The sequence below is a fragment of the Macaca fascicularis genome, chromosome 1, assembly GCF_037993035.2.
Source record: "Macaca fascicularis isolate 582-1 chromosome 1, T2T-MFA8v1.1".
Taxonomy (NCBI): Eukaryota; Metazoa; Chordata; class Mammalia; order Primates; family Cercopithecidae; genus Macaca; species Macaca fascicularis.
Genome location: NC_088375.1, coordinates 210,761,854 through 210,788,350, shown reverse-complemented (window position 1 = coordinate 210,788,350; position 26,497 = coordinate 210,761,854). Strand labels below are relative to the sequence as shown.

General features: G+C 47.7%; 2 protein-coding genes across 2 annotated transcripts in view; one reads left to right on the top strand and one right to left on the bottom strand.

The window, feature by feature from the left end:
* Window positions 1-539: 539 nt before the first annotated feature.
* On the bottom strand, window positions 540-25,445 carry LOC102129010 (uncharacterized). The gene is made up of 7 exons (XM_065519961.2): window positions 25,381-25,445; window positions 18,274-18,359; window positions 16,239-16,417; window positions 15,849-16,043; window positions 15,325-15,561; window positions 4,446-4,584; window positions 540-1,181 (listed from the first exon to the last, which is right to left on the bottom strand). Exons 1-7 carry the CDS (start codon window positions 25,443-25,445, stop codon window positions 901-903), a joined length of 1,182 nt encoding a protein of 393 aa, XP_065376033.1. The 3' UTR covers window positions 540-900.
* The window catches only part of GRHL3 (grainyhead like transcription factor 3), a 36,218-nt gene continuing 22,758 nt past the window's right edge, over window positions 13,038-26,497 (top strand). The window contains exons 1-2 of the mRNA XM_005544433.4: window positions 13,038-13,249; window positions 25,323-25,509. Of these exons, the coding sequence (XP_005544490.3) occupies window positions 13,233-13,249; window positions 25,323-25,509 (204 nt within the window). The 5' untranslated portion in view covers window positions 13,038-13,232. The remainder of the gene's footprint in view (window positions 13,250-25,322; window positions 25,510-26,497) is intronic.

Below are 26,497 nucleotides of genomic sequence, written 5' to 3'. Positions count from 1 at the left end.
AGTTATTTGATTGTTTATTAGTTCATCCATTCATTCACGATGTCTGCCAACTTTGTGATCAACAGTCTGCTCATTCATTCATTCACTCAAAAAGTATTTATCTGGTACTGAACTCTAGATTTTGGTTTCTGACCATTACATCTCTGGCTTTATCCATTGACTAGGAAACAAGTAAGTTTGCTAAACCGTTTCTGCTGGTTCTTCCTTTTTTTAAAAATTGAGATGGGATCTTACTGTGTTGCTCAAGCTGGTCTTGAATTCCTGGGCTCAAGCAATCCTCCTTCCTTGGTCTACCAAAGTGCTAGGATTACAGGCATGGGTCACTGCACCCAGCCTCTGCTGGTTGCATCAAATTCTCTCCCCACCCCAAAATTCTGGGAAATCCTTTTTTTTCTAGTAGTGGGCTCATCAAATCCTGCTAAGAAAATCTTCATTCCCATTGGGTATATCTTTTCTAAAAACTCAATTGGGCAGGTATCACCTTAGATTATTTTATATGTGAGATAATAAGTAAATAGCCCAGAGAAACAGGAAGAGTTTAAATAAATGAAGGCAAGGTCAACTCTATGCCTTCTTGGAGGGCTGGGGACAGTGTTTCCCAAAGTGTGTTCCACAGTGGATCACTGGTTCTGCAGGTTGTTATAGGATTCAGTGGGGATGGAGGAAATGAAATCATGGCCATCTCAGTTTGGGAAATACTGGGTTAAAAAACAAACAAAGTAGGTTTCCTGACTGCAGGACTTTTCAGAGGCTTGATGACTATGCCTTGTTCATTTCTAAGAAGAGGCGTGAATCTTTTCTGCCTGGAACATCTCAGGCATTCCTGTATTTCTCAGAATGCATTTGTGAGATTTGCTGACATGACTTGAGAGAAATCAAAGCAGTTCAGATCCAGGAGAGTTATGGAGCAAAATGTCCATAAGGCTGGGCCAGAGTAGGGAAGAGCCCGGAGCAGTGAAGAAGAGGGAGCTCCTTCCACAGGAAGGCACAGGAAAAGGAGAAGGAAGTGTGCTTGAGCCTTGCCTCGCAGTTGCATGGAAGCAGGAAGAGGAAAGAAACTTCCCAGCGGGAAAAGGAACTGGTGCAGGGCTGAACTGGGACCATGGAAAGCCATCTGTATTGCAGAATTCCTATGGAGGAAACTTTATCTTCAAAGTGGCTGCAGCTGGAGCCTATATTTGCTGGGCAGGAGAAAAAGGAGGAAAAAGTACATGGCTACTGGCCATGGGATGTGACAAGGACAGGGAAGCAGTGTGCTCCTTCGTGATCCCCACCCCTAGAACTGGCCTCTTTCCCACAGGCAGAGAAGTGAAGAGCGCTGAGTTCTGTCTTCTCATTGTATGGCACACTCACCTCCCTCATTGTGCTTTGCTTCCCCCAACCATCAAAGGATGAAAAGGTAGGCCTTCCAGAAAAAGAGTCTGAACCTTCCAAAGGCGGCAGGCAGATCTGTGCCTCTTCATAGCTGGCAGACTTCACCAATAGGCTTCAGACAGGTTTGCACACAAAGTCACCACGGTAGTTGAGGTGCTGAAGTAACAGGGTATCTGGGAGCAAATACCAGCCCCACCACTTACCTTGAGCCAGTCACTTTACCTCTCTGGGCTTTTCATGTTTCAGGTTTTTTCACCTGAAACACTTGGGCACCAGGAGCTTAGTAAAAGGTACTTATGTTTGTTAGTAACATCACTAAACTCCTCTAAAGCCCATTGTCTCTGTAAAGGGAAATTTGTTACATTAAGATGGTTAAGAGACTTTGTACTATAAGGGGCAAAAACTGGTAGAACGAGTTGAAACTGATTGTGTTTTATTTTCTGTAAATCCCACCCGTGTCATCCCCCTCAGGGTTCAAGCAGGGCTTAAGAATAACTCGGTGGAGACTCTTGTGAGTAAGGGGGATGCTGAATGCCTCCTCCATTCCCAGCATTGGTCTCCTGCTGGGTGTGACTCAGACTGCGTAGTGGGCCAGGAAGCAGGGGGTGGGGGTGTCAGAGGTCACTAGGCCCCAAAAAAGAAAATGTTCTATTTCCCAGGTGGGGCCTGTTTTACAACAGATGGGGACATCCCCAGGCTCTAGGAACAACATCCCTCCCTCACCATAAACTAATCCATTCTGGTCAAGTGGAGGATGATTCTTGCCCAAGGCACCAAAAAGCAGAATCCCTCAGGTCTGATGTTTGGGGTCAGCTGGTTTTCTCAGGCCTGCTCCCTTTGTGATGCAGGCTTCGCTTTTTAGCCTTACACCTTCCCTGAGGCCTCCTTGGGGCTCCAGAAAGCTTTCTGCGGTCTTGCAAACAGTTCATTCACCCTATCTGCTAGAGAAGGTCCTGCCTAGAAACTGCAGGATGGGGTGACTTTTGAAGATGGTGTCAAGGCCCTGGGGTTTATGAAATGTTATCTTGGCTGATAAAGGCATCTGCTGTTATTTTTTCTTTTGTTTTCTTTTTTTGTCACCTTCAAAGTCACAGATCTCAGATGGTTAGAAAGGACCTGAGTGACCTTCAAACTCAAACCATTCATTTCGCAGTTGAAGAAACTGGCTCAGAGAAGGAAGATGACTTGCCTGAGGTCACACAGCCAGCAAGCAGCAGAGCTGGAACTCAAACCTTGATCTCTTGCCCCTCGGTCCTGTGCTGTCTCTCCTGCTGCATAATATTGATAATCGCTATGGAGCATTTACTGTGTGCCAGGCAATATATTAAGTGCTTTATATGCATTCAATCCTTAAAACCATCCTATGAAATAAATACTACTACTAATCCCATTTATAGTTTTTTTTTTGTTTTTTGTTTTTTTTTTTTGAGACAGAGTGTTCTGCCACCCAGGCTGGAGTGCAGTGGCACGATCTCGGCTCACTGCAACCTCCATCCCCCGAGTTCAAGGGATTATCCTGCCTCAGCCTCCTGAGTAGCTGGGATTACAGGCATGTGCCACCATGCCTGGCTAAGTTTTGTATTTTTAGTAGAGAGAGGGTTTCACCATGTTGCCCAAGCTGGTCTCAAACTCCTGACCTCAGGTGATCCGCCCACCTCAGCCTCCCAAAGTGCTGGGATTACAAGCATGAGCCACCATGCCCAGCCTTAATCCCATTTATAGATGAGGAAACAGACTCAGAGAAACAAGTTATGAAGCTTAGGGTCACGGCTAACAAAACGCTGAGCCAGGTTTCAAACCAGATCAGTCTCAAAACCCGGAGCTTGTAATCACTAACACTAATCTAAGGCATAAGACTTCTCTTTGAGGGGCTTAACTTTCAACACCCCAAACCACCTCACAGGTTTCAGGGAACCCATAAGGACTGGAGAGAGAAAGAGGGTGAAACAAAAGGCTCCCAAACGGGTCCCATTCTGATGGGGCTATCCCAAGTTGTCACTTTAGTCCAAGAGCAGCCAAATGAAACACTGTGACCCTATGCTGGGTAATCAGTCAATTCAGAGGCCCCTGGTAGTTTTGAAATATGGCCAAACAGGCAAAGCCATAGGTTAGAGAGTCAAGCCACTGTCACCTGCCTATCAAGACTCATCTTCTTAGAGGTTTCTCCAGCGCCCATCAGTGGGTAATACTGAGGATGTCTGCACATGACCCAGGAGGTGCAAATGACTGAGCTCATTGTGAAAGGAGACAGGGCTGCAGGTGAAGTATGCATATTCATAGAGTATTGGCAAGGCATGAATCAGATTTCTAAGGAGACTGGGCAGAGAGCAGCAGTCATGCTCTCATCCTCTGAGGCAGGGGAACCTGATGACTAACCCCCATCATCAGGCACATTTGCCTTGGGCTGAGTGCCCCAGGTGGCAGAAGCAAAGAAAGAGACAAGGAACTGTTTCACTGGGGTGGCAAGAGATGCCCATCCCTAATGATAAAAGACAATGGCTGACGCTTATCAGGTTTTAACTATACACCAGAGTGGTACTGAATGTTTTGCATGTGTTACCTTATTTGCAAAAACCTCACAACAGTGAAATTATGCCTACTTTACAGATGAAGAAACTGAGGCTCAGAGAGCTCAAAGGACTTGCCCAAGGTCACACAAGTAGTAAAGGGTTGACAGCCAGGATACAGACTCACGTAGACTGGCTCTAAAATCCAAGCTCGATGTGCTCCACCTTCTGTGTGTGTGTGTGTGTGTGTGTGTGTGTGTGTGTGTGTGTGTGTGTGTGTGTGTGTGTGTGTGAGGGCAGGGAGTCGGCAGTAGAGACTTCTGCATCACCTGAAGGGTGAAATTAGAGAAGTCTGATGGACTCCTCCAACACAAGAGATTTTATGAAACTTGACAACAAAACAATGTTTCCAAACATCTAGTTGCAAGCCAAGGAAAAGTTTTCAAGTAGAAGGGTTTCATCAAGGTTCCCCCACTGGGCTTGTGTACAGGAATATACCTTATTCATTTATCTCCCCAGACTGTGGCATAGCTGCTTGAACTGAGCGCGTCCTCACCAAGTTACCTGAATGACTGCTGAAGCAACATAATGTAGCAGTTCGGCTTTGGAGCCAAACAGCCTGGGTTGAGATCCCAGCTTGGGTCCTCTGGCGCTGCAGGACCTGATCAAGTTTCATAGCTTCTTTAAGTCTCAGCTTCTGCATCTATAAAATAGAAGTGGGCACTCGTAAGGACTGAGTGAAACAGGACAGGTAAAGTATACAGACCCAGGCAGAGAGTTAAGTGCTCAAAAGATGAGAGCTGCTATTATAATTGGTGATGATTAAATAACTCTCCATACTCATTGAATGGATAAATGAATAACGCATGCGCCTAGCAATGTGACAGCGTGTCCCGAGCACTGGCTGAAAGGGTGAGCAGGGGCAAGTGAGGGGTGGGGAGATTGATGGTGACTTCTGAGCGGTTACCGTCCTGAGGGAAGAGCCAGAGGGGCCTGATCTTGACGTAAGATATGGTTCTTAGGCCCCTGCAGGCCACAGTTTCTAAGTCCTTCGTCTTCTCCACTGCTGGACCATAGGGCCCCAAACTGATGGCCTTGAAAAATTCCCTAGCAGGCCAGCGGTGGATTCAGAAAACCCCTCACCTGAATGTTCAAGGCCCAAGGTTGAGCGCTTAACCTCTGACCACATGGCCTGCCTCTGCCTTCCTAGCAGGGGATACAGGGCCCAGAAAGGCCTCAGCAAAACTCTCCCTCTCCCTACCCTCTCCAGTGATATCAGATCTAAACAAACACCAATGGCAGCCTTTGAAGGAACACTCCTAAGAAACAGGATGGGTTAGGACCTTATGGATTAGTTGTGCCTATCTGAACCTCTCTAAGCAGAGCAGGTCCCGCCCTGCCCTGCCCCACCTCACCCCACCCCACCCTAACCTAGGAAGGCAGCACTGACCCTAGCCACCTACTCACTCCATTCAGCACTGGGGCACCAAGACCCTCTGTCCAAGCCAGACCTTGGCCAATTTTCCTCTGTAGCATTTCAAGGAAATCCTCATCTTAACCCTCCAGGCCCCAGTTTGACCCCTGCAGAGAGGAGGAAATACATTTTCAGTGTTGGTTGCTGTGGGGGTAGTGGGGAGAAATACGTTGTTCTCCACGATGCTGTCTTTTATTTGGAAGTGGGCAGTGTCTTGTTTAATGGCCTCTTTTAAGACAGACCCAGCATAGTGGTTGGGTTGCTGGGGCCTGAGGCACAGGTGAGGGCTCACCTGCAGCCAAGGCAGCTGGGTTCTGTTCTTTCCAACAGGCCCTTTCCTTCCAGGACTGAGGCTGCATTCTCCCCGGCTCCCCTCTCCCTGGCTGCCTCCTGGTCTGGCTAGTTCCTGGCAACAGAGGAAGAATCTCAAGACAGCACTCTGGCTGCTGCTTCTTTCTCTGCCTGAGCAGAGGATAAGCCTTCTCTGATTTGTTACTTTTAAATAAAGTTTCTTTTTCCTATTAACAGAAGAAATAATGTCCACAGAAACAAAAATAAAGCAAAAAATCACCACTGACCCCAATATCCATAATGCTCCCTGGGGTGAATTATTGTTTTCTCTATTCATATAAATGGATGTTTAAAAGAGGAATGGACTAATTTACTAAAAGTAGAGTAAACGGAAGACTTAAAAGTAGGGAATCAGACCCAGATTCAAGACTTAGCTCAGAAACTCCCTGAAAATAACCTTAGTAAGTTTCACTCCTGGGCCTCATTTTCCAAATAAAGATAATAGTACTTACATCATAAGGTGGTTGTGAGAATAATATGAGGTCAAACACTAAGCCCAGTGCCTGGAACATCGTAAGGACACATAATTGCTAACAACTGTACTGAAAGCACAGTAAATAACTTCCATGGTACTCAGGAAGCCTCCGTAGCATCCTTTTAAACTGTAGCGGGGCATGCAGCTACATTCAGGTATCTTAATTTACTTCACTGAATCTCCTCTGAAGGGTATTTTTATTAATTCTAATTTTTCAGGATTATAAACAATGCTCTGACGCATATCCTTGTAGGTAACTCTTTGCACACAAAGATTATTTGCTCAGACAAAATTCCTATGAGTGAAATTGCTAGATCAAAGGATGAGCTAAACTTGAAAGCCAAAGCTTGGACGGGCTCACTCTCCTTCCAGCAAGGAGCACGCTTGTTTTCCCTTGCCAATACTGTGATTAGCATTTTCTTTCATCTTTATCAACTGGATAAATGAAAAAAAAAAAAAAAAAAAACTGCTTGTTTGCTTTCAGAGACTTTTATTTTTAGGAAGAGCTTTCAGGGTGACTTTAGACTCCATGATTCCTCATGTCCAAGAAAGCTCCAGGAAGGAATGTAGGTGGTGTTATTGGAAGAACTGTGATAACAATCTAAAGTACAGAATATAAAAGGGCCTGAGAGCTGCCCTTTTCATGTCCTGCTGCTCTGCAGGCACAACTTCCAGGTCCATCCATGCCTTCAAAGAAGGGCCATATTCTCATGGCCTGGTGCGGTGGCTCATGACTGTAATTCCAGCACTTTGTGAGGCCGAGGCGGGCGGATCACCTGAGGTTGGAAGTTTGAGACCAGCCTGACCAACATGGAGAAATCCCATCTCTACAAAAAATACAAAATTACTGGGCGTGGCGGCACATGCCTGTAATCCCAGCTACTAGGGAGACTCAGGCAGGAGAATTGCTTGAACCTGGGAGGCGGAGGTTGTGGTGAGCCAAGATCACATCATTGTACTCCAGCCTGGACAACGAGAACGAAACTGCGTCTCCAAAAAAAAAAAAAAAAAAAAAAAAAAAGGGTCATATTCTCTATGTAGGGTGTGTGACCTATCCCTCTGCTTAAGAACATTATAATGAAGCTTTTACTTTAAATGTTGAACGTTCAAATGAAATGCTACAGAATATTTTAATGAGCTTTGAATGAGTGCCCAGGACAGCACTTCTGTGATCCCTTAGGACCCATAATTATATCTAGGGTGATGCTTTGTCCGAAAAGTCAAGGGTCAATCCAAAGTTCTACATGTAACCAGGGGCACTCTCTCTGAACCTGTCTAACAAATGGGGCCAACCATGCACTCTTGTCCCCTCCTCGGGGGGCAGCTGTATGGATCAGAGGAGACGAAGCACAGGAAAACACTTTGAAAAGAGCTCTGCATCTAGCAGAGACTGTTTCTAAGGGAGGTTGAGGGCTGAATGCTGTGAAGTTAGCTGTGCACTGGGGCTGGAAATGGCAAGTGGCTGAGAGGCCTTTTTTCTAAGCTGGTTGCTCCCTATAACACTAGCTATCTTTTATTGGGTACCTATTTGCCATAGATTTTATGTCAATATCTCATTTAATTTAATCCCCAGGCTGACTCCACTGAAGTATGATGGGAAATTACTTACAGACATGAAGTCATGGGTGCAAAGAGAAGGCACTGGTGCATGATAATAAGAGGGAGCAGAGGAATTCAAACTTTGGAGGTCTTCCCTTGGGTAGTGGTGGGGGGTGGGGTAGAAGGCAATACTTAATTTGCCAAAAATGTCAGTAATGTGTGAGATTATATTCATTCATCCGTTTTTCATTTATTCAACAAACATTTATTGAACACCTATTATGTTGAGACACAGGACAAGTGCTATGTGAGATTTATTTTTCCTTGTATGGTTTCTGCCCTCCAGAAGCTTACAAATCCTATCTGCCTTGCAGATACTATCAACCAACCTATCTGCTTTTCTTCCCTCCCTCCCTCCAGTCTCCCTTCTATTTATCTATCCTAGACCTTGTTCCAGAAAGGGAGTAGGAAGCTTGAAAGGACTATTTCCACAACTTTGGGATGAGGCCAACTTTGGTTTGATTTCATCTGTCACTAAGGGGAGAGCCAGGTGACCTTAGATGTTATATCACCGCTTTGGGACTGTTAACGTCTTCTGTAAAACAGGGATACTTATGGCGGCTACTTCGAGGCCTCTTGAATTACATGATATACATGTCAAGCACTAGAATAGTGCTTGACATATATATCTGTGGACACTGTTATCTAATCCTCACAGCAATCATTTCACTGAGGACAAACTGAGGTAGAAGGAAGCGAAGTTGCTTGTCCAAGGCCTCAGGCAGTCACCCTCAGAGCTGACGTTCTTTAGTAACTTGGCCAACCATGTGACCCCATTTTACAGGTAGGAATGGGATAGAGCATCTACAGCTAGCATTACAACGTTAAGTGCTCAATAAATGATAGCAATTTTAATTGGAAAATCAAAATGAGATCAGATAGCTAAGCTCACTGCTGAGAGCCTGCAAGCCAGACAGCCCCCCGTCTCCATTCCTGTGCCTCCTGGGGATCTCTGGGCAAGGACTCAGTCTTCACTCTCTTCATCCCTGCCCTTGCCCCAGGAAGGATGGGGACACAATGGTCATTTGTCAATGGGAAATTATTTTGGTTTAATGACATTTAAACTGGGGCTTTGTATAGAATTTCTAATTACAAAAGCAATGCAAGTTCAACGTAGCCCATTTGGGGGAAGACAGGGAAAATACTGAAATCCTAGTATTTCAGTGCCCACAGAGAAGCACTGTTGACATATGGGTATATGTTCTTTCAATACTTGAATATAGGTCAACAGATTTGCATTAAGAGTTCCGGATAATTAGAAAGCATTCAAGTGTTAGAAAAGGACGGCTGTCAGCAGGGTCCTCGTGTTCGGCAGCGCGTGTCCCGTCTGGTAAACGGTGCCGTCATTGTTCAGTACACCACTTTCACAGACACACAGAGGAGCCCTGCCTCTCAGGACTCCCTTACAGTGGCCCTAACTTTTACTGCTCCCCAGCGTGCCACGGAGAAGTGTCATACTCTTTGGGAACAGCGGCTTCTGGACAGGCATGATCGTGGAAATGAGGGGAGGGATGAAGGACTGTGCAATCCTCCAAGAGGGCAGATCATAACGTCTGGAGAAAGAACATCAGTAATCTAGAAAAGCAAATCAAGATGATTTTGATAGGGAACTCCACCCTCATAGTGATTCACTAATCTGGTCTTACAGAGAGGGAAATTGATGCTCTGAGAGGAGACAATTTACTCAGTCACACAGTAAGTGGCCAGAGGCCAGGCAGAACTTGAGCCCAGGGCACTCCCTAACTTAGTCCAGTCCTGCAAGAATGGAATCAGAAAGATGTGGGTTCAAATCTCAATTCTTTAACTTACTAGCTTTTGTTGTTGTTGTTGTTTTCTTTTAAAGAAGCTCACTGTTTGCCCAGGCTGAGTGCGGTGGCGCAATTTTGGTTCACTGCAACCCCCGTCTCTCAGGTTCAAGCAATCCTCCTGCCTCAGCCTCCCAAGTAGCTGGGGTTACAGGTATATACCACCATGCCCGGCTAATTTGTTTTCTTAGTAGAGACAGGATTTCACCATGTTGGCCGGGCTGGTCTCAAACTCCTGATCTCAAATGATCTGCCTGCCTCCTAAAGTGCTGGGATTACTGGCATGAGCCACCGCACCCAGCTAACTTTTGACTTCCAACAAATCATTTAACCTCTGAGTCTCAGTTTCTTCACTTGTGAAATAAGGTTAATACCGTCCTCATTAGATTTAAATGAGAATTAAATAAGAAAAAGAAAAAGGCTTTTCTAACAAGTATTGAGTGCTAGATGCCAGGTACAGATAATGTGCTTCACACGCATTATCTCATTTACTCCTCACAATAACCCCATAAAGGGGGAATAGTTTTTATATACACTTTACAGGTGAGGAAACTGAGGCTCAAAGCGCTATAGCCACTTGCCTAACATCATGTAGCTAGTAGGTGGTTGGGCTGAGATTTGAAAGGAGGCCTGTGAGTCTCAGAACAATACTATCTTATCACATAGGTAAGTCTTAGCACAGTGCTTGCAAAATACAAACGCTAACTAAACAGCAGCCCTCATTATTTACTGTCGTTATTGTGGATATAATTATTATGTTACATGTAATTGGCTGGTCTCTGTTTATGTTTTTTTAAACTTTTTTTTTGTTGTTTTGTTTTTGGAATAGCTGTTCTGTTTTAAAGCTCCTCTGCAGAGGAACCAAGAGCTGTGCTGATCCATGAAGGGGAAGTAGGTGCCAGCCTCATTTAGCCCCACAGGAGCAGGAAGGGGGCAGCAGCAAAGCATGGGGGGCATCTCTTTAAAGGCCTGGCATTTCTGGGTTGTTGGGATGAAGGCCTGGAACAGCACTTGTACCTCCTGCCCAGGAGGTGTAACTCCTATTGAGGGGTCTGGTGACCTTACAAACTGGCTCATGGCATCCCTGCCTACCTAGCCCAGACCACCGGTCCTTCTATCCCATCCAGGATACTTCTGTGGCCTTCCTGTGTGTGGAGACATAGAAGCCCTCTGCCTTGTGATTTGGGTCTCTGCTGATCTCTGAAGATGGGCACAGGTGATGAAAGAGGCAAGACCTAGAGGCAGAGGGAGAGGACCCATTTTTAAAAGCCTAGCGAGCACAGACACGCCACCTGGAATCCCAGCCTCCCCTAAGCCCAGCCAGCATGAGTCACCCACAGCCCTTCACCTGTGGGTTGCAACACGGCTGACAGAAACTCCACAGCCTTCCAAGAGGTGGGCAGACAGGTACATACAGAGGAGTGTGCCATCCTTTGGACTGCAATAAGTTTTGCAGTTACAGTTGGCACCCAATAGCCCTTCGGCCACCAATAACCTCTGTGAAGCGGTTGGGTACCCAGGCTCCGCTCTTGGATTAAATCCCAGCTCTAGCTCTACCACTGCCTAGCTCTGCAGCTTGAGTAGTTTACTTCAGTATTCTGTACTGCAGTTTCCTCATCTATAAAATGGAGATATCAAAAGTGTCTTTCTCCCAGGGTTGCTGTAAGGATTAGGTGAGACAATGCATGCAAAGGCTTGGCACAATGCCCAGCCTGGTGCCTGTGGTATATGAAGCACCTACTAGGTGCTAGACACGGGAGATTCCATAGTGAGCAAAACAAAGTCTTTGCTCTTATGGAGTTTACATTCCAGAGGAAGGGAAGAAAGACAATAAACAATTAGAAAAATATCATAGGTCATATTACATTATATCATAAGTCAAAAGGGCTCTGCAGAGAACAAACAGTAGTGTGATCCAGAGTGACTGAATGTCTACTTTATTAACAAGGGTGACTGAAGAGAGCTGTTCTGAGGAGGTGGCTTTATTAGCAATTATTTACTATTATTTATTAGGGTCCCCTGGGCTTCCCCCAACACAGCCTCCAGGGAGAAACCAACCTCCGAGAGTTCTCAAACCCAGTACCCCCTCTCCACAGCCCTGACCCCACCCCAAGAGGGCTCCTTTGAATTCCCACTTTACCCTGAAAAACCTCCATAAATTGGCAGGAGTAGCTGAAACCTCATTTGCCGTTCCCAGAGAAGAGAAAGAGAGGAGTGGGCCAAGTTGAGGTTCCCAGGAAGATAGAGCAAAGAGATAATTTGCCAAAAGGGGAAGGGTGGGGGAGGGGAGAATTGAAAGAGAGAGGGAAACAAAGATGCCAAGATCTCTGGCTTAGATTTAATTTCAAACTAATCCTGGAAGAAGCTCTTTAAAAAGCTCTAACATTCTCCTGTTTGTGTTTGTGGATATTCTGGGGTTTACCAAGCTTGTTCTTCATAGAAGACAGCTCACAGCAATTACTCCACAATTACTTCATCTATCAGGCATTGAATTTCTCCCAAGTTCCCCATACAGAACGAAGCACTTGGCACCTGTGAAATGACCAGCTGGCTGAGGCTTCGGAGGTGCCTTCAACTTTTCTATCCCTTCTGTGCTAGGCAGAGGTATGTGGCTTGCCCCCACCCCCTTCACACCCAATAAAAGCCTGGTCTCCTTTACTCCCCCACCCCCTGCCACCAACACACATCCCCCCCAGATAAACTCGTTTAACTCTTGTAAACTCCTCTAGAACAGTAACCCTGTTTTTCTGGCCTCAGTTTCTCCAGAACCCAGAGTAGGGTCTGGCACACAACAGGTGCTCAATGGATGTCTGCTGAATTGAGGCCACTGACTTCAGCCCAAGGGGCAGCCAGACTTGGAGTGAGATGACCGCAGATTGGATCTGGGCTGGGACCTCGCTAGCTGTGCCCTTGGGCAAGGTGCTTTGCCTCTCTGGCCTCCGTTTCCTCCTTCATCTGTAAAATGTGTGTTGAAGAGGAAGGGGGAAGCGATAATAAATCTATCACAGTGGGTTACTCTAAGAACCAAAAGAAGTCACTTGAGTAACTGTAAAAGATTATTCGTAAGTATTATCTTAAAGGGGAAACCGAAAAAAAGGGAACTTATACAAAGATCTACCTGGGAAAAGTTGCTCTCTCCTTTGAGAATTCCCCAGTGGTACAGAAGGAGGGGGCAAAGAAATGTGCGGGTGGGGATGTTTCTGGGTATCTGGGACCACTAGAAACAGGAATCAAGTTTTCCTTTAAGCCAGGTTATCTGTTTGTCCCTGTACTTTTCCTCTAGTTATCTTGCTTCTTTCCAACATTTTTTTCTCCATCCCTCCTCCCTCATCTCCACCCCCCACCCCCTCACCAAGGAAGGAATTGGCCAGCTCCACCCAGCCAGTCCCCCATAGCTCCGCCCTCCTCGGCCGGCTAAGAGTTAACAGCTGCACCTGTTGAGGTATACCTCCAGTCGCGGGCACCTGTACCTGTAGCCAATCAGCGCCAGCGCTGCTGGGAACCTACCTGTCAGCAAAATCTCGACACCCAAACCTCAACATAAATCAAACACTTCCCTGGGCAGAGAATGTCTGTGTCAGGCAAGAATTAGAGACAAGCGGTCAGCAGAACCTCAGTGCTGATCGTCGGAGCCTGGGAGCAGGAAGATGTCGAATGAACTTGAGTGAGTAAACATCGGTGGATACCTGCCGCTCTCGGGGCGTGGAGGCTGGATGGGGTTTCCTGGAGGGGGAAGAGCGGGGAGGCCGGCACCGGGATTCACAGAGCAATTTGTAAGGGTAAATGAATGGGCTGACGATCTTACTTTGGCGTGTCAAGGCAAGCCCCAGTCTCAAGCTAGAGGTGAGTGTTTCCCTGGGAAAATAGTTTTTCTCATTCTCTTTGCTGAGCAGTTTCGAGCCAGGCAGGGAAACACAAGACTGAAACTGTGAAGGTTTCTGGCACCACTTTTTGATCCTCTGAAGGGGCCTTGGAAATCAGACAATCCCAGTCCCATCGAGGCTTTCTATCTTCTTGCCAAAAGGAACTTCTTTGAGGTAGTTCTAAGAGCTGTCTTAGGCAGAGTTGAGTTTCTCTAAAGGGACTTGTTTAGTGGGCTGGAACAGTCCCAAGTGGGAAGGTTACAGTGTGGTGGTTAAGCATGTGTACTCTCTGTAGTGGGCTTGACCTAAGTTCAAATCCAGGCTCTGTCCCTGGGTGATCTCAGTTTTTCTGGGCTTCATTTTCCTCATCTGGAAAACAGGTACAAGAATGCCTTGTAGAATTCTTGAAAGAGTTAAGTGTGATAAATGCTGTAAAATGCTTAGCGTAAAGCTATGGTCTAAAGATGCGTTCAGTAAAATGTGGTTCATCTTATTCAGAGGCAGTTCTAAGGCTGGGGAAGCTGAGAAGGGATTTTTGGTAGGTCACCTCTGTGGGCTGGCAGGATGCATGTGCTTTCCTGCCCACATCTGAGATTTAAGATCCTGACTGACTTATGCTCATCTTCACCATGGTGTCCTTCTTAGGGTCCAGACCTTAGAGAAGGTAGGATGAGGCTGGGATCTGGACTGCTTTAGATTGGGTTCAGGTTGCTGGCAGGAGAAGCCAGAACCCTTTAAACATAGGCTCTCCTTTTCCTGCCACCCTCAGAGGTGAGTGGGCAGAGGCAAGGATTGTACCATCTTTTTCCTAACTGCTCCTCAACAGACTGTTTTAAGAACTTGAAGATCTGTGGGCAGAGCAGTGCCAGGTTCTGATTGCAGACAGGATTCTATGTTCTAGCTAGCCCTTCAGCTCTTCATGTTCACAGCACAATCACTTGGTTTAACAGGCACATTTCTTTCGAATGAATTTCCCGGGGTTGACAATGTATTGACAATTGGACCACAATGAGAATAAGAGCAGGAGCATTGGTGCTGACACCTGGGTTCAAGTCCCAGCTCCAGCACTTACAGCTGTGTGATGTTGAGCAAGTCACTTATTCCTCACCTGTAAATTGTGGCCAACAGTAGTGTCCACCTCATGGGGTTGTTAGGGGATTTGACAACTTTAGAATAGTGATTGCTTTTAAGGCTGGTGGAGAACATGCTAGTAACACCATTGTTCCTTCATGTAGAAATAACCAATCAATGAGCATTCCCGAACCTCTTGTTATTTTTCCATACTTTGAACACACAAAAAAATCTTTGAGATGTGTCTCCATCCCACTTAAATTTGCTGGCTAAAACTGCGGAGGCTACAGAATCTATTCATTGCTGTACGTTAGGGGGTATGTGTTCCGAAGCTGGGTTACTTGAACAGAAAGGTTTCCTGCTTTTCTCCTCCCTAATGGTTTGGATTTGAAGTCAGATCCGCTGACAGTTGAGGCTTCTCAGTTTGGGGTGGGGTGAGGGAAAGCCAGTTGCCTGCTGAGTAATTGCAGGCGGACTCCAAGCCACCATTTGAGATTACAATGGCAGAGCCTGGGGGCTCGGCTGCCCCTACTGATAAGGGGAGGACACCCCGTGCTTGGCTTGCAAGTTCTGAGCTGCTGTTGCTGCTGCGGCCTCGGCATTCTCCTAAAAAGTGCCAAGAGGACTGGCCATAGCTTACAGCTTGGGCCCTCACGGAATGGCCAACTCTGGCCAGGCCTTGATATAGTGGAAAAAGTGAGACTTGCCTGTCACTCTAAATTCTGCCACTTACCAACAGCAGGATCCTGGTGAATTTGTTTGTCCTCCCTGACTCTCAGTCTGCTCATTTGTCTGTAACACCTACCTGGCAGGAACAACCGTGAGCTCCCCAGTGTGGCCCGGGAGCGCCATCCGCGCCCGCCCGGTGGGCAGGCCCCGGGTGTAAGGCGGCACTTCGAAGGCTGGCCCCTGAGAAGCATGGAGGCCCCGGCGGTGTAGTTAGAAACCAGCTGGCGGTGGTTGGCGGGTGCTGAGCGCCGGGCCTTTCATGTGGTCGCAGCGCTCTGGGTGCCTGGAGCCCGCAGCCCTGGGCAGCCCCGGGCTACGGCAGGGCGCAAAGGATCCTGGGCTGCGGCCGACGGCGCCGGAAGTCGCTGCCGACCGCCCGGGTATCGCGGGAAAACAGCTAGAGCCCGCGAGGTGGCTGCCGTCGGGTTTTCCTGAAGGTGCGTCGGGGCCCCGGGGAATTGGAGCCGCTGGCGACCTCGCTGGTGACCTCCTGTTCCCCGCTGGAGCGCCTGCCATCCCCCGGCCCTCCAGGCAGGCCCCGTTGACAGCCCAGTAGAGTTTCGCCGCAAAGGGGCTTGGCACACAGTAGGTCTAAGGCACCGAGGCCGGAACGTCCCCCGCAGCCTCGCTTCGTGCTCTCTGGGCCCCACCGCCGCCGCCTGGAGTCTCCCCCCAGCCTAGCAGAGGCGCGACTCGGTTGGGGGATGGGGCCGAGAAGCGTCGCAGTCCTGACCGCGGCCGCCGCCGCCGGTCTATCTGATCTCCAGGAGCGCCGGCTCCAGACTGCCTGGAGCGCTGAAAGAGTTAACCAGGAACGCCTCCCCGCTGTGGTTTTGTGGTCGAAACCATGATTGCCAGGAGCAAATTTTTGTCGTGCACGAGGTGTGTTATTAAAAGTCGGAGCTACGCTGCTGCTGAATGAAAAGTTAAAAGCCCTCTTTGAGTTCGGGCTATAAAACTGGCGGACTGGGCCGAGAGGCTTGAGCCAACCCTAACGGCGGCGGCCCGGGCTGCGCGGGGGTCCCGCGGCTCCACCAGCTGCTGGGAGCGGACAGGCGCCCGGACCCAGGCCAGGGGCAGGCCGCGCAGTCCCAGCAGTGAGTGGCCGCAGCCAGGCGGTCGGCAGAGCTCCCACTGAACCACCGGAGGAGTGAAGAGGGGCAACAGGGCTGAAACCCAAATGGGATCATCCAGCTTTCTCTTATGTTAGAGCAAAAATGACAGCCAACATTTATGGAGCGCTGACTCCGCATCTGACATTGTGTCGAGTCCTTGATAAATACACGCTCTTCTTTAACCCTCCCAACGAACTAATGAGGGATGGGAGTGTAAATGCAGTTTTGCCGAAGAGGGGACCCAGACTTGGTTCAGGTTTGCCCAAGGTTTCACGGAAGCACTGGGATTATAACCGCGTCTTAGCCGAGCAGCCATAAGCCACCCTGCTTCCTCTGTGCTTAGACTCTGAAAAGAAGGCAGAGAAATACGCCAAACTGTTAAGAGTGGTTATTTCTGAGCAGAAGAATGTGGATGAATTCCATTCTTCCTATTTTTCTGTAGGTTCCACATTTTATGTATTTGTTGTATTTTACAAACCTATGTTACCTTTGGAATTGTTAGGGGGAAGAGGGAGTCATTATTTTGAAAGAGAACACCTAGAACAGTGTTCTCAAACTGTGGCCCGTGGGCCATCATCATCATCATCATCACCACCACCTGGGAACTAGTTAAAAATACAAATTCTCAGCCCCACCCTAGACCTACTGAATCAGAAACTGGAGGTACGGCTCAGCGTTATGTGTTTTCACAGGCCCTCCAGGTGATTCTGATGCGTGTCCAAGTTGTAAAACTGTTGGCCTGGGAGACCAGGCAGAGGACTGGGAAGCAGGAGGTTCCCAAATCCACTACTGACCTGCAGTGTTGTTGCTGAGTCAGCAGGCTGAGAGCTTAGTTCTAAGATCACACCTGTGTTTAAAGCCCAGGTCTGCCACCTATAGATTGGGTGGCTTGGATGAGCTCCTTAACCTGTCAGTTTTTGCGCATATAAAACGATGATAAAAATAGCCACCTCGGCCGGGCGCGGTGGCTCAAGCCTGTAATCCTAGCACTTTGGGAGGCCGAGACGAGTTGATCACGAGGTCAGGAGATCGAGACCATCCTGGCTAACACGGTGAAACCCCGTGTTACGTATTTCTTAGCTACTAAGAAATACAAAAAACTAGCCGGGCGAGGTGGCGGGCGCCTGTAGTCCCAGCTACTCGGGAGGCTGAGGCCGGAGAATGGCGTGAACCCGGGAGGCGGAGCTTGCAGTGAGCTGAGATCCGGCCACTGCACTCCAGGCTGGGCTACAGAGCAAGACTCCGTCTCAAAAAAAAAAAAAAAAAAAAAAAGCCACCTCACAAGGCATGTATGAGAATAAAAAGGCACAAGGCCTGACTCTTAAATGATTGAGTTCCTTTCCCTCTCTTGCCTTCCCTCCTCTCTCTGGAACTCACCGTTCCCATCTAAAATGCAGCAAATAATCCTGGCTGGCTGCCTCCCTCTATTCCTTTTGCCTCCTAAAAAGGTTAGAACAACTGACCTAGTGAAAATCTTGAAGGGAAATTATCTCACTGTTATTTGGTGCTATTTTGCTAGGCTTCCAGAAGGTCAGCAAGAATTGGGAACTGCCAGGGCAGGGACTGAAAGCTGAAAGGGGACAGAACAGTGTAGCCACATGAATGGCAGTGGCCTTCACCTTTTTGTCCTCAGCACCCAGTACGTGGCCATTTACAGAGTAATCCTCAGTAAATGTTTGTGAGTGAATAAGTGAAGGGATGTGGCACCCCGGGGTTTAGAGGTGGATTTCAACTTCTTTCACACCTCAATTGAACAATAGATGGGGGCGGGGGGCGCGGTAAGGAAAATTAGAGAAGACACCAAGAGGAGAATATAGCACGAAGGAAAAATTCCCATACAGAGAAGAATTTTTAAAAGCGAAGAAAGAGAGTTTCTGCTGTAAGTAGGAAAGGGCACCTAGATAATTTACGTGCAACTACAAGTGTCCGCTGGAGCCTGACCACCGTCAGCTTGCCCGCCTGGCTCCTGACGATGAAGCTGGTAGTGCGTGTTCCTCTTAAATGGAAATCTGTAAGCATCAGGTCTGATTCTGCCAGCTAGGAAGAGGTATCCCAATTCATAGGCTGGAGAAAGGCTGTGAGTTGTGCAATTTGCTGGGGACTGCCCTACAATGTATTAGTAATAATAATAAAAATAGTTCACATTATTAGGTGCTGGCACTATGCTGATTGCTTTACCTGCATTATCTCATTGCATCTTCCAACAGTAATACTTCACAAAGTTGTAAAAACATAAGACAATGATTAGAAGTTGTTGTCAGCCAGCACCTGGTACTTGGTAATCCCTCAGTGAACGGTAGCTCTCATAATAATTCTGTGAGGTTCGCATTCTCATCGCCTCACATTTTACAGGTAAGAAAACAGGCACAGAGATGTCAGGTTGCTTGCTTGAAGTCACACAGTAAGTAGCAGAGCTGGACCTGGAACCCAGGTCTGCGAAACTCTGGGCCCACTCCCGTAACAATGAGTTCATACTGCCTCATTCAAACTGGAGTCATTACAGAGCCATGCCCTACACTCTGCCATTTCCCCACTGAGGCCCCTAAATGAGCCCCCAGCCCATGTGACAAGGCACATTTCACAATCTGTACACCCAGAAAACCAGATGGGCCACTGGCAGGCACGAGAACCCTGGGGCACCCCTGTTGTGCCCAGGGAACATCGTGTGTGGGGCTGACTGAAAATGATTCCTCTGTGAGCAGTTGTGTCAGGGCCTCCCTGTGGGTGATTAGAGAGTGATTGATCACCGTTAATGAGGTTGGGTGGCTCATGGGAGGATTTAGCAAGTCATTGACTGGGAGTATCTGGGTGTCAACACCCAGCTCAGGCGGCCCCTGGGACTCTTCCTCCTCTGGCCGAAGGGAAGTGGGGTCTAGCCCGCTGGATCTGTCCTGTGCCACACACCTCCTTTGGTGGAACTTGAGACCACCTCCTTTGGTGTTGGGTTTTCTTCCCACCTTCTGGAAAATGGAGTACTTTCTTTTCCGTAGCTTAACTATGGAGTCCCATCCTGCCGTATGCTTCATGTCCTTAGGCAGGTCCCTCTCTGGAACTAGATCTCTGAGGTCTCTCTGCATCCTCAATTGCTAGGATTCTAACAGAAGGAAAAGACACCAAAAGTTCTCAACTAATGGCTGAGACGGCATTTCCTTGGCCTTATTGGGGGTTTTAAGTAGCTCAGCCAGAAAGCAGTGGGCATTTTGAGTCAGAAGAGACTTGTTGGGATGAAAACCCACTTTACCACTCTAGACTTTCACCATCCTGGTGCCCAGAATGAGGCATGTTGGAGCCATGAAGGCTGAGGCTGACTGGACGTGGAGCAGCTGGCACCACACCCCTGCTGTGCTGAGAGCCAGTGAACTGGGGAAAGGTCCTATCCCCCCCTCCCAGAGCAGGGGCCCTGGCAATTTGCACTTCCCCACAGACTGGACGGGAGGCCTCAGGAAGTGAGGCCTATCAGGTAGACCCCTGAGCTCCTCTCTCTTGATCTTGTTGCCAACTCTCTCCTAAATGGAGAAGAAGCCAGACGGGAGACTCTGAGGAGGCGGCTCTGTGAAGGTTCTGGATGCTGGGAGCCAGAGACCTCAGTTCTACGCCTGATGCCTTGAGGTACCAGCTGGGTGGCCTTAGGCAAGACAGTGGCCCTCTCCATGGCTCAGTTTTTCCTCAAACGAGGACAGTCATACCTTCCCTCCCTCCCTGACAAGGGCGTTGCAGGATCAGAGGTGATGACAGATGTGTGAGCACATTGAAAAATACAACACTATGCAAATGTGAGGGATTATCAAATCTTGGATTTCCTCCTTAGTGGGCTGGCTTTCCTTAAAACAAGGTGGCATATGCAAAGCACCTAGCACACAGTAGGCGGACAAGCTCTGGGAGCTGTCCCAGGCTGATGCCTTTGATCTTGCCTTTCCTTTCATCTGGAAGGTCCAAGGTCCTCCCAACTCATCTCCATTCTCCCTCTTCCCCTCCACCCCTCTTCTCAACCAACATCCGTCACTCCCTTGGGTTGAGGCAGGTCAGAAGTCCTCTTGTTTCTTTTTCTTCATAGCTCTCCTCACCTATCTAATGTTAACTGCTTGTTTTTGTGGTCATGTATGTCTTGCTGCCACTAAAATGCAACCTCCATGTCAGCAGGGATGACCTCCTTATCTTTTCTCCCAGGACAGGTTCTGGCACATAGTAGTTACTTGATAAATATTTGTTGAAAATGAGGGATGGATGGTTACATGGATGGATGCCACCCAGGTTTATTGCTTTTTAAATCTCTCCTACATCCCTTCATGGAAAGTAGTGGTTTTTTCCTTCTTGGAAAAGTGCTAGCCATGGAGTTCCCAGGCCAGACCCTAGAAGTCCTGGCTTCAGTCATCCAGTCCCCTGCAACAGATCACCTCACATCTCTGTTGTATATTTCCTGGTCTGTAAAGTAGGGATAATAACACATCACATATGTCGGGAGGCTCTGTGAGATAATGGAAGTTGGGCAAGGTGTTATTACACTATCTCTTTTGTTTCTTTTGAACAGAACCCCATTCACAGACAGGAGGCTGGTGGGGGGATGATAAGAACCTCAGGCAGAATCTCCCCTTTACTCCCATTTGGAGGTTCTGGGATGATGATGGTGATGATGGCTATTATTAACTGAGCAATTATTCTCTGGCAGGCTCTAGGCTAAACACATTTCTTACCTTAATGTACTTCATTCTCCTAACAACCCATGAGACAAACCCTACTCTAAACTAGCCACCCCTAATGACTCTCCATTATCTTACTATGTTAATTTTCTTCACAGCACTTATTACTAACTAAAAATAACTAATTTACCTACTTGTTTATGGTCTGTCTTCCCCAATTAGACTGTAAGTTCCATGGAAACAGAGACTTATCTGTCTCATTTTAGTTGATTCCCAGTGCCCAGAAGAGTCCCTGACTGGCACATAGAAGACACTCAGTAGACCCATTTAACAGATGAGGAAATAGAAGGGCTAAGTGCCTTACCCAAGGACATGTAGTTAACACACCCATACACTGTGACCCTGGTGCTGCCTCCTTCTATGGTGGTGCAGGTTCTGGTGTGCTGTATCTGGTAGAGATCTGATGGCAGGCTGTCCATGGCAGGTCTTCCCTCCTCCCTCATTTCCTTTTCACTTTCTGATAGTTTAGTTCAGTCTTGGACAGGGACACCAACAGAGAATCTGTGGAGGCCCTGGGGAAGCTGACCTCATAGGTTGGGAGTCCCCTGGTTTCCTTTCTTTCTTCTGGCCCTATCACCCGTGAGTAGGACTCACTCCTTCTTAGAACTCTTTTCACATTGATCCAGTATCAGCTCCTGGGACGACTTTTTTTTTTTTTTTTCCTCTCTCTCACCTCCTGGCTCCTCAATACTCATTTGTAATCTTTAAGAGAGCAGAGAGTAGACAGCCAAAAGTTCTTGGATTTTAGGATTCAGCACACAAGTCAATACTAACCTTATCCATTAAGACTTTCTAGAAGCCAAATGCTTAGTTCTAGAACATGAGGTTATTGGTGGCAGGAGCAGGTATGGGAACCAGGACACTGGGACTCCCAGCCCCTGACCAGAAACTCTTACAGTCATCATCTTGCCACCTTCCTCCTGCCTTGTGTGGGTGGGAAATTCCTTTCTGCCTTGCAGCAGAGAATTAGTTCAATGTGTTTTGAGAAGGAAAATTTCCAGAATAGGAAAGGCATCTGGAGAAGAGACTAGCACAGGGGTTGAGCGCTATACTGTGTAGTCTGACAGCTCCAAGTTCAAGCTGAGCCTCCGTCACTTATTGGCTGAGTGACCTTGAGCAGGTGATGTCACCTATTTGAGTCTCAGTTTCCCCTTCTATAAAAGGAGATGATAATTCCTGTCTCTCGGGGCTATTGTGTGGAGTAGATGAGATGACACACAAAAACAGATGGCACTGTGTTTGCCAGTGGTAAGTGTTTAAAGTACAGAAGCTGCTGTTTATCAAGGAATCAGACTTTGAGATCCCAACAGGATAGACTGGAGACCTTATAGGCCAGGAGACCCACCCAGGTGAATAGCAGACATTGTTCTTTTGTTTCGGTGTTACTTTATTGTTGTCTTCTAAAATTTATCTTTTTTAAAGGGTAAGATAACTCAGCATCAAAGCTGATAATGGTCAACCCCTAGAGTCAGCAGATTGGGGCTCCAGGGCCAGACCTGCCACTGACTTGCAGAGTAACCATGTCTTCTACTACTTTGCAGCCCCTCCATGTCTCACCCCAAGCTGACCTGGAACGCAGTGATGGCTTGCATGAATTGCACACTTGTTTTGTGCCAGGCACAGTTTTAAGCATTTTTCTTGTGCTGATGCATTATCCTCATTATGTTAGTGGAGGGTGCTTTTATTAGATTTGTTTACAAATGAGGAACACTGCTAAGCACTGGTGGTCCTCACTGACCCAGGGGGTGGGATCGATCAGGCATTTCCCTGCTTTTCCCATGCCTCGTTGGTTGGGAGTTTCCATTAGCTCAGGGTTGGGCAGACAGTGAGGGTGGTCACCCTGGACTTGCCCAGTAAACTCCTCTAAACTCCAGGCCCAGGAGGCAATGAGGAGGGGCCTTTTCGCACCTCTCCTTGAGGCCCCTTGATTTATAGCAACAGAAACTCAGGGTGTGCCTCCCGCACCCCTAGAACAGGAAAGTTTCTGTCATTTCTCTTTCCTGTGTGACAGCTCCACCTCCCTTCCTCTCAGAGCCCAACTCCTCACACCTCGGGGCCGGTGGGATGGGAGACACTGTCCTGGATGAAGCCGCTGGGAGAGCTGCCGCCTCCTGTGTGCTGAGGTATGGCCTGGCCGGCTGTTCCCACTGCAGTCTGAGGATATGGGCCCGAGTGGCCTGGCAGCAGGAGGGTACTTCATGCACCTGATTATAGGGGTCTCTGCCCACCCACTAGTCTGCCGCTGTGCCGCAATTTTACCACAAACACATTTTTCTGCTGTGATAAAGACTGTGCCCCTGCATCAACGGAAAAGCAGTGTGGCCGAGTGGCAAGTGTGTGCCTTTGTGCTCGATAAGGCTGAGTTGAAATCCTGGTTGTCTCATGGACCAGCTGGATGATCTTGGACATTTTCTTGTTCTCTGCAAGACACAGGTTCCTTTACCTTAACAGACGCAAATGATCCTTACCTTGTACTGTCCTTGTAAGAAGCAGGGCTAAGGAACACAGAACATGCATATGCATCATAGTAAGTGGCAGCCGGCCTTGTTCTTAGGTTCCTAACAAGGGAGATTTTGCCTGGCCCATGTAGAAAGGGAGGCACTGGGAAACTAGGAGACCAGTCAGTGCCCACTTCATCACTGGGGCTCTCTCTTCATAGCCTGGACCATCCCATCTTCATATACTCTTTGCTCTAAATGGAACACAACCAGAACTTTTCTGCTTCTATGCCTTTGTTTGTGGTTAAGAGCACGTGCAGTAACTAGTGATTCCTCAAAATGTGGTCCCCAGCCTACCAGCATCAGCAGCACCAGGGAAGTTGCTAGAAATGCACATTCTCAGCCACCCGGAGCCAGTGAATCAGACACCCCGGGGGTGGGGCCCAGTAATCTGTGTGTTTTTAATTAATTTTTAAATAAAGGACACATAATAATTGTACATATTTATGGAGTACAGTGTAAGATTTCAATGCACGTTTACATTGTATAATGACCAAATCAGGATAATTGCCATATTTATCACTTTAAATATTTATCATTTCTTTGGGATGATAACATTACAAATCTACTCTTCTAGGTATCCTGAAATATACACTACATTGTTCTTTGCTGTAGTCACCCTGCTGTGAAAGCGATCTGTGTTTTAACAAGCCTTCCAAGTCATTCTCATGCAGCTAAAGTTTGAGAACATTATTCTGTACCATTGCATCACCCTGAAGGAGCTTGAATCCCCTCTGGGCCACTCACTTGCTGGGACCTTGGACAACTCTCAACTTATCTGAGCTTCAGTTTCCTCCACTGTATAATAGGAATAATAATAGTATCTGCCTTGCAGGGTTGTTTCAAGTAACATGGTAATTTATGAAATGTGCTTAGCTAGTGCCTAACACATGGTCAGTGTTCAATAAAGAATACTTTTATTTTTACCATTCTCATTATTTTTCTGTGTTAGGTCCCTCCTCCTTCCCCCGATTGCTGAGTGAAATAATCCCCTGTGCTGAGTTTCCCCAACTAAAATGTCTGCCTGCTCCAGAAAGCCTTTCCTGATCTCTTTCCTTTGAGCCCTTGTGGCTTGTCTCTCAAGCGATATAATGCCTTGTATTTGTCCAAGCTTCTCAGCACCAGTACCTGGGTCCTGCCTGCCTCTGTGTGCTCTGTAGCCTTCAACTCCAGTTCCTGGCTTCTGAGCAGCTGCTCGAAACTCTATAATAAAATTGGTCTGAAATGGCATTTCCCAGACCAGGTTCTGCCTAAGGGCTTCCTTGCCCTGGCTGTCTCTGTCATAGACCACACTTTCTCCCAGACTTGAAATGATCTACAGCCTTCTGTGCCTTTCACAGTCTTGAGGACAACTTCTTCAGTAGAACTCATGAGGGGTTATCTGGAAATTTTATTCCTATCACATTGCAGATTGTCATTGGCATTTCCCATTCTTTACACTAATTCTCTTTGAATAAGTACCTACTATGAAAGTATTTTATTGAATCCACTCTGTAGTCTTGAAGATCAGGATGATGGCCCTCATGCTGTGGATGAGGGAACTAAGGCCCAGGTCATCAGCTTCTACACGGCAACATTTGGAATTGATCCGGCACCAGAATTTGTGTCCCTTCCACTGCCCCACACTGCCTAATGGTGGCAGAAGAGACAGTTTCATGTTTTCAAAGCTAATAACTCTGAATTCCTGTGCATTGGCCTGCAGTTGCCCATTCATGGACCTTCCTCTGGGATAGCCTAAATTTGACCCTCCTTACTTGCATTCAGTTTCAGGTCTGTGCGGCTGCTAAAGAACGATCCAGTCAACTTACAGAAATTCTCTTACACTAATGAGGATGAGGCCTGGAAGACGTACCTAGAAAACCCGTTGACAGCTGCCACAAAGGCCATGATGAGAGTCAATGGAGATGATGACAGCGTTGCAGCCTTGAGCTTCCTCTACGATTACTACATGGTACGCCTGCCCCCTCTGGGCATGCCCCCCTTTTGACTGAATGGGTGTCTTCGCTTTCAGGCCTCATGGCTCAGCAGCCCACCATGACCACCCCAGCCCCTCATCTCTGGGCCTTTGCACAGTGCTGTTCCTCTGCCTGGCACCCTCCCTTTCCCATGGCTAATCCCTACTCTCAGCTTTGGGTCTCAGCTTAAGTGTCACTTCATTCATTTACTGGAGGGGAGGCTTTCTTGTCTGGGTGCCCTCAGCAACCACCATCGTCATCCTTGATGCTATCAAGAATGCTTAGAAGCTTGCTGTTTACACATTTATTTCTTCCATCTTCTGCATGAGACTGAGCTCCTAGAGGATCATTACCAAGTCTTCAGCCCACCATACAGCCTGCCACACGGTGCATGACACATGCTGACCAAGTAGACAGTGCCTGACCCACCCTTTGCCTGGTCCAAGCACGTTCTATGACAGCAACACTCTTGTACCCTACCATCTTCTTTCTGCCCCTGTCCCTCGGATCTTACGTTTCCCTGTCATCCCCACCCATGTGGTATAGCCCCACCACCTGGAGCCTACCTCCTGCTCTTTAACTTTCCTTCAGGGCCCTTCCCAAGGCCCACCTTCTCTTAGAAGCCATCTGCCACCTCATCTCCCTCTCCCAAGGGTCTTACTGTCCTTCCTACTCCAGCTGACATTATGTCTTTTACTGTTCTCTAACTACTTCCAGGGTCTTGGCCTTGTCTCTGGGAGGCTGTTGGCTCCTAAGAATAGGAATTAGGCCCTCCTATATCTGATAAGTAGGGGGTTGGGCCAGTCAGGAATCACAAGGGTATAATACGTGATACAACCCCCCTCCCAACTCCAGTGCATGTGCCAGACATTGCTAATGGATTGCAGCCTGCATTCTCATGAAGGGTACAGGTGGCTGCAGAATCTTTGTCAATGTAGTAGTCCAGGTAGGCCCTACCCATCTGTCTGAATTGTCACAAGACAG

Bases quoted from the DNA above. Each gene is read 5' to 3' on its own strand.
- LOC102129010 (XM_065519961.2), bottom strand. From the start codon at position 25,445: ATGGCCTTTGTGGCAGCTGTCAACGGGTTTTCTAGGTACGTCTTCCAG. The intron at 18,360-25,380 runs GTAAGAGAATTT...TTTCCATTTAAG, and splicing joins CAGGCCTCATCCTCATTAGT to AGGAACACGCACTACCAGCT. The intron at 15,562-15,848 runs GTGCCTTAGACC...GCCCTGCCGTAG, and splicing joins CGGGGGACGTTCCGGCCTCG to CCCGGGGCTGCCCAGGGCTG.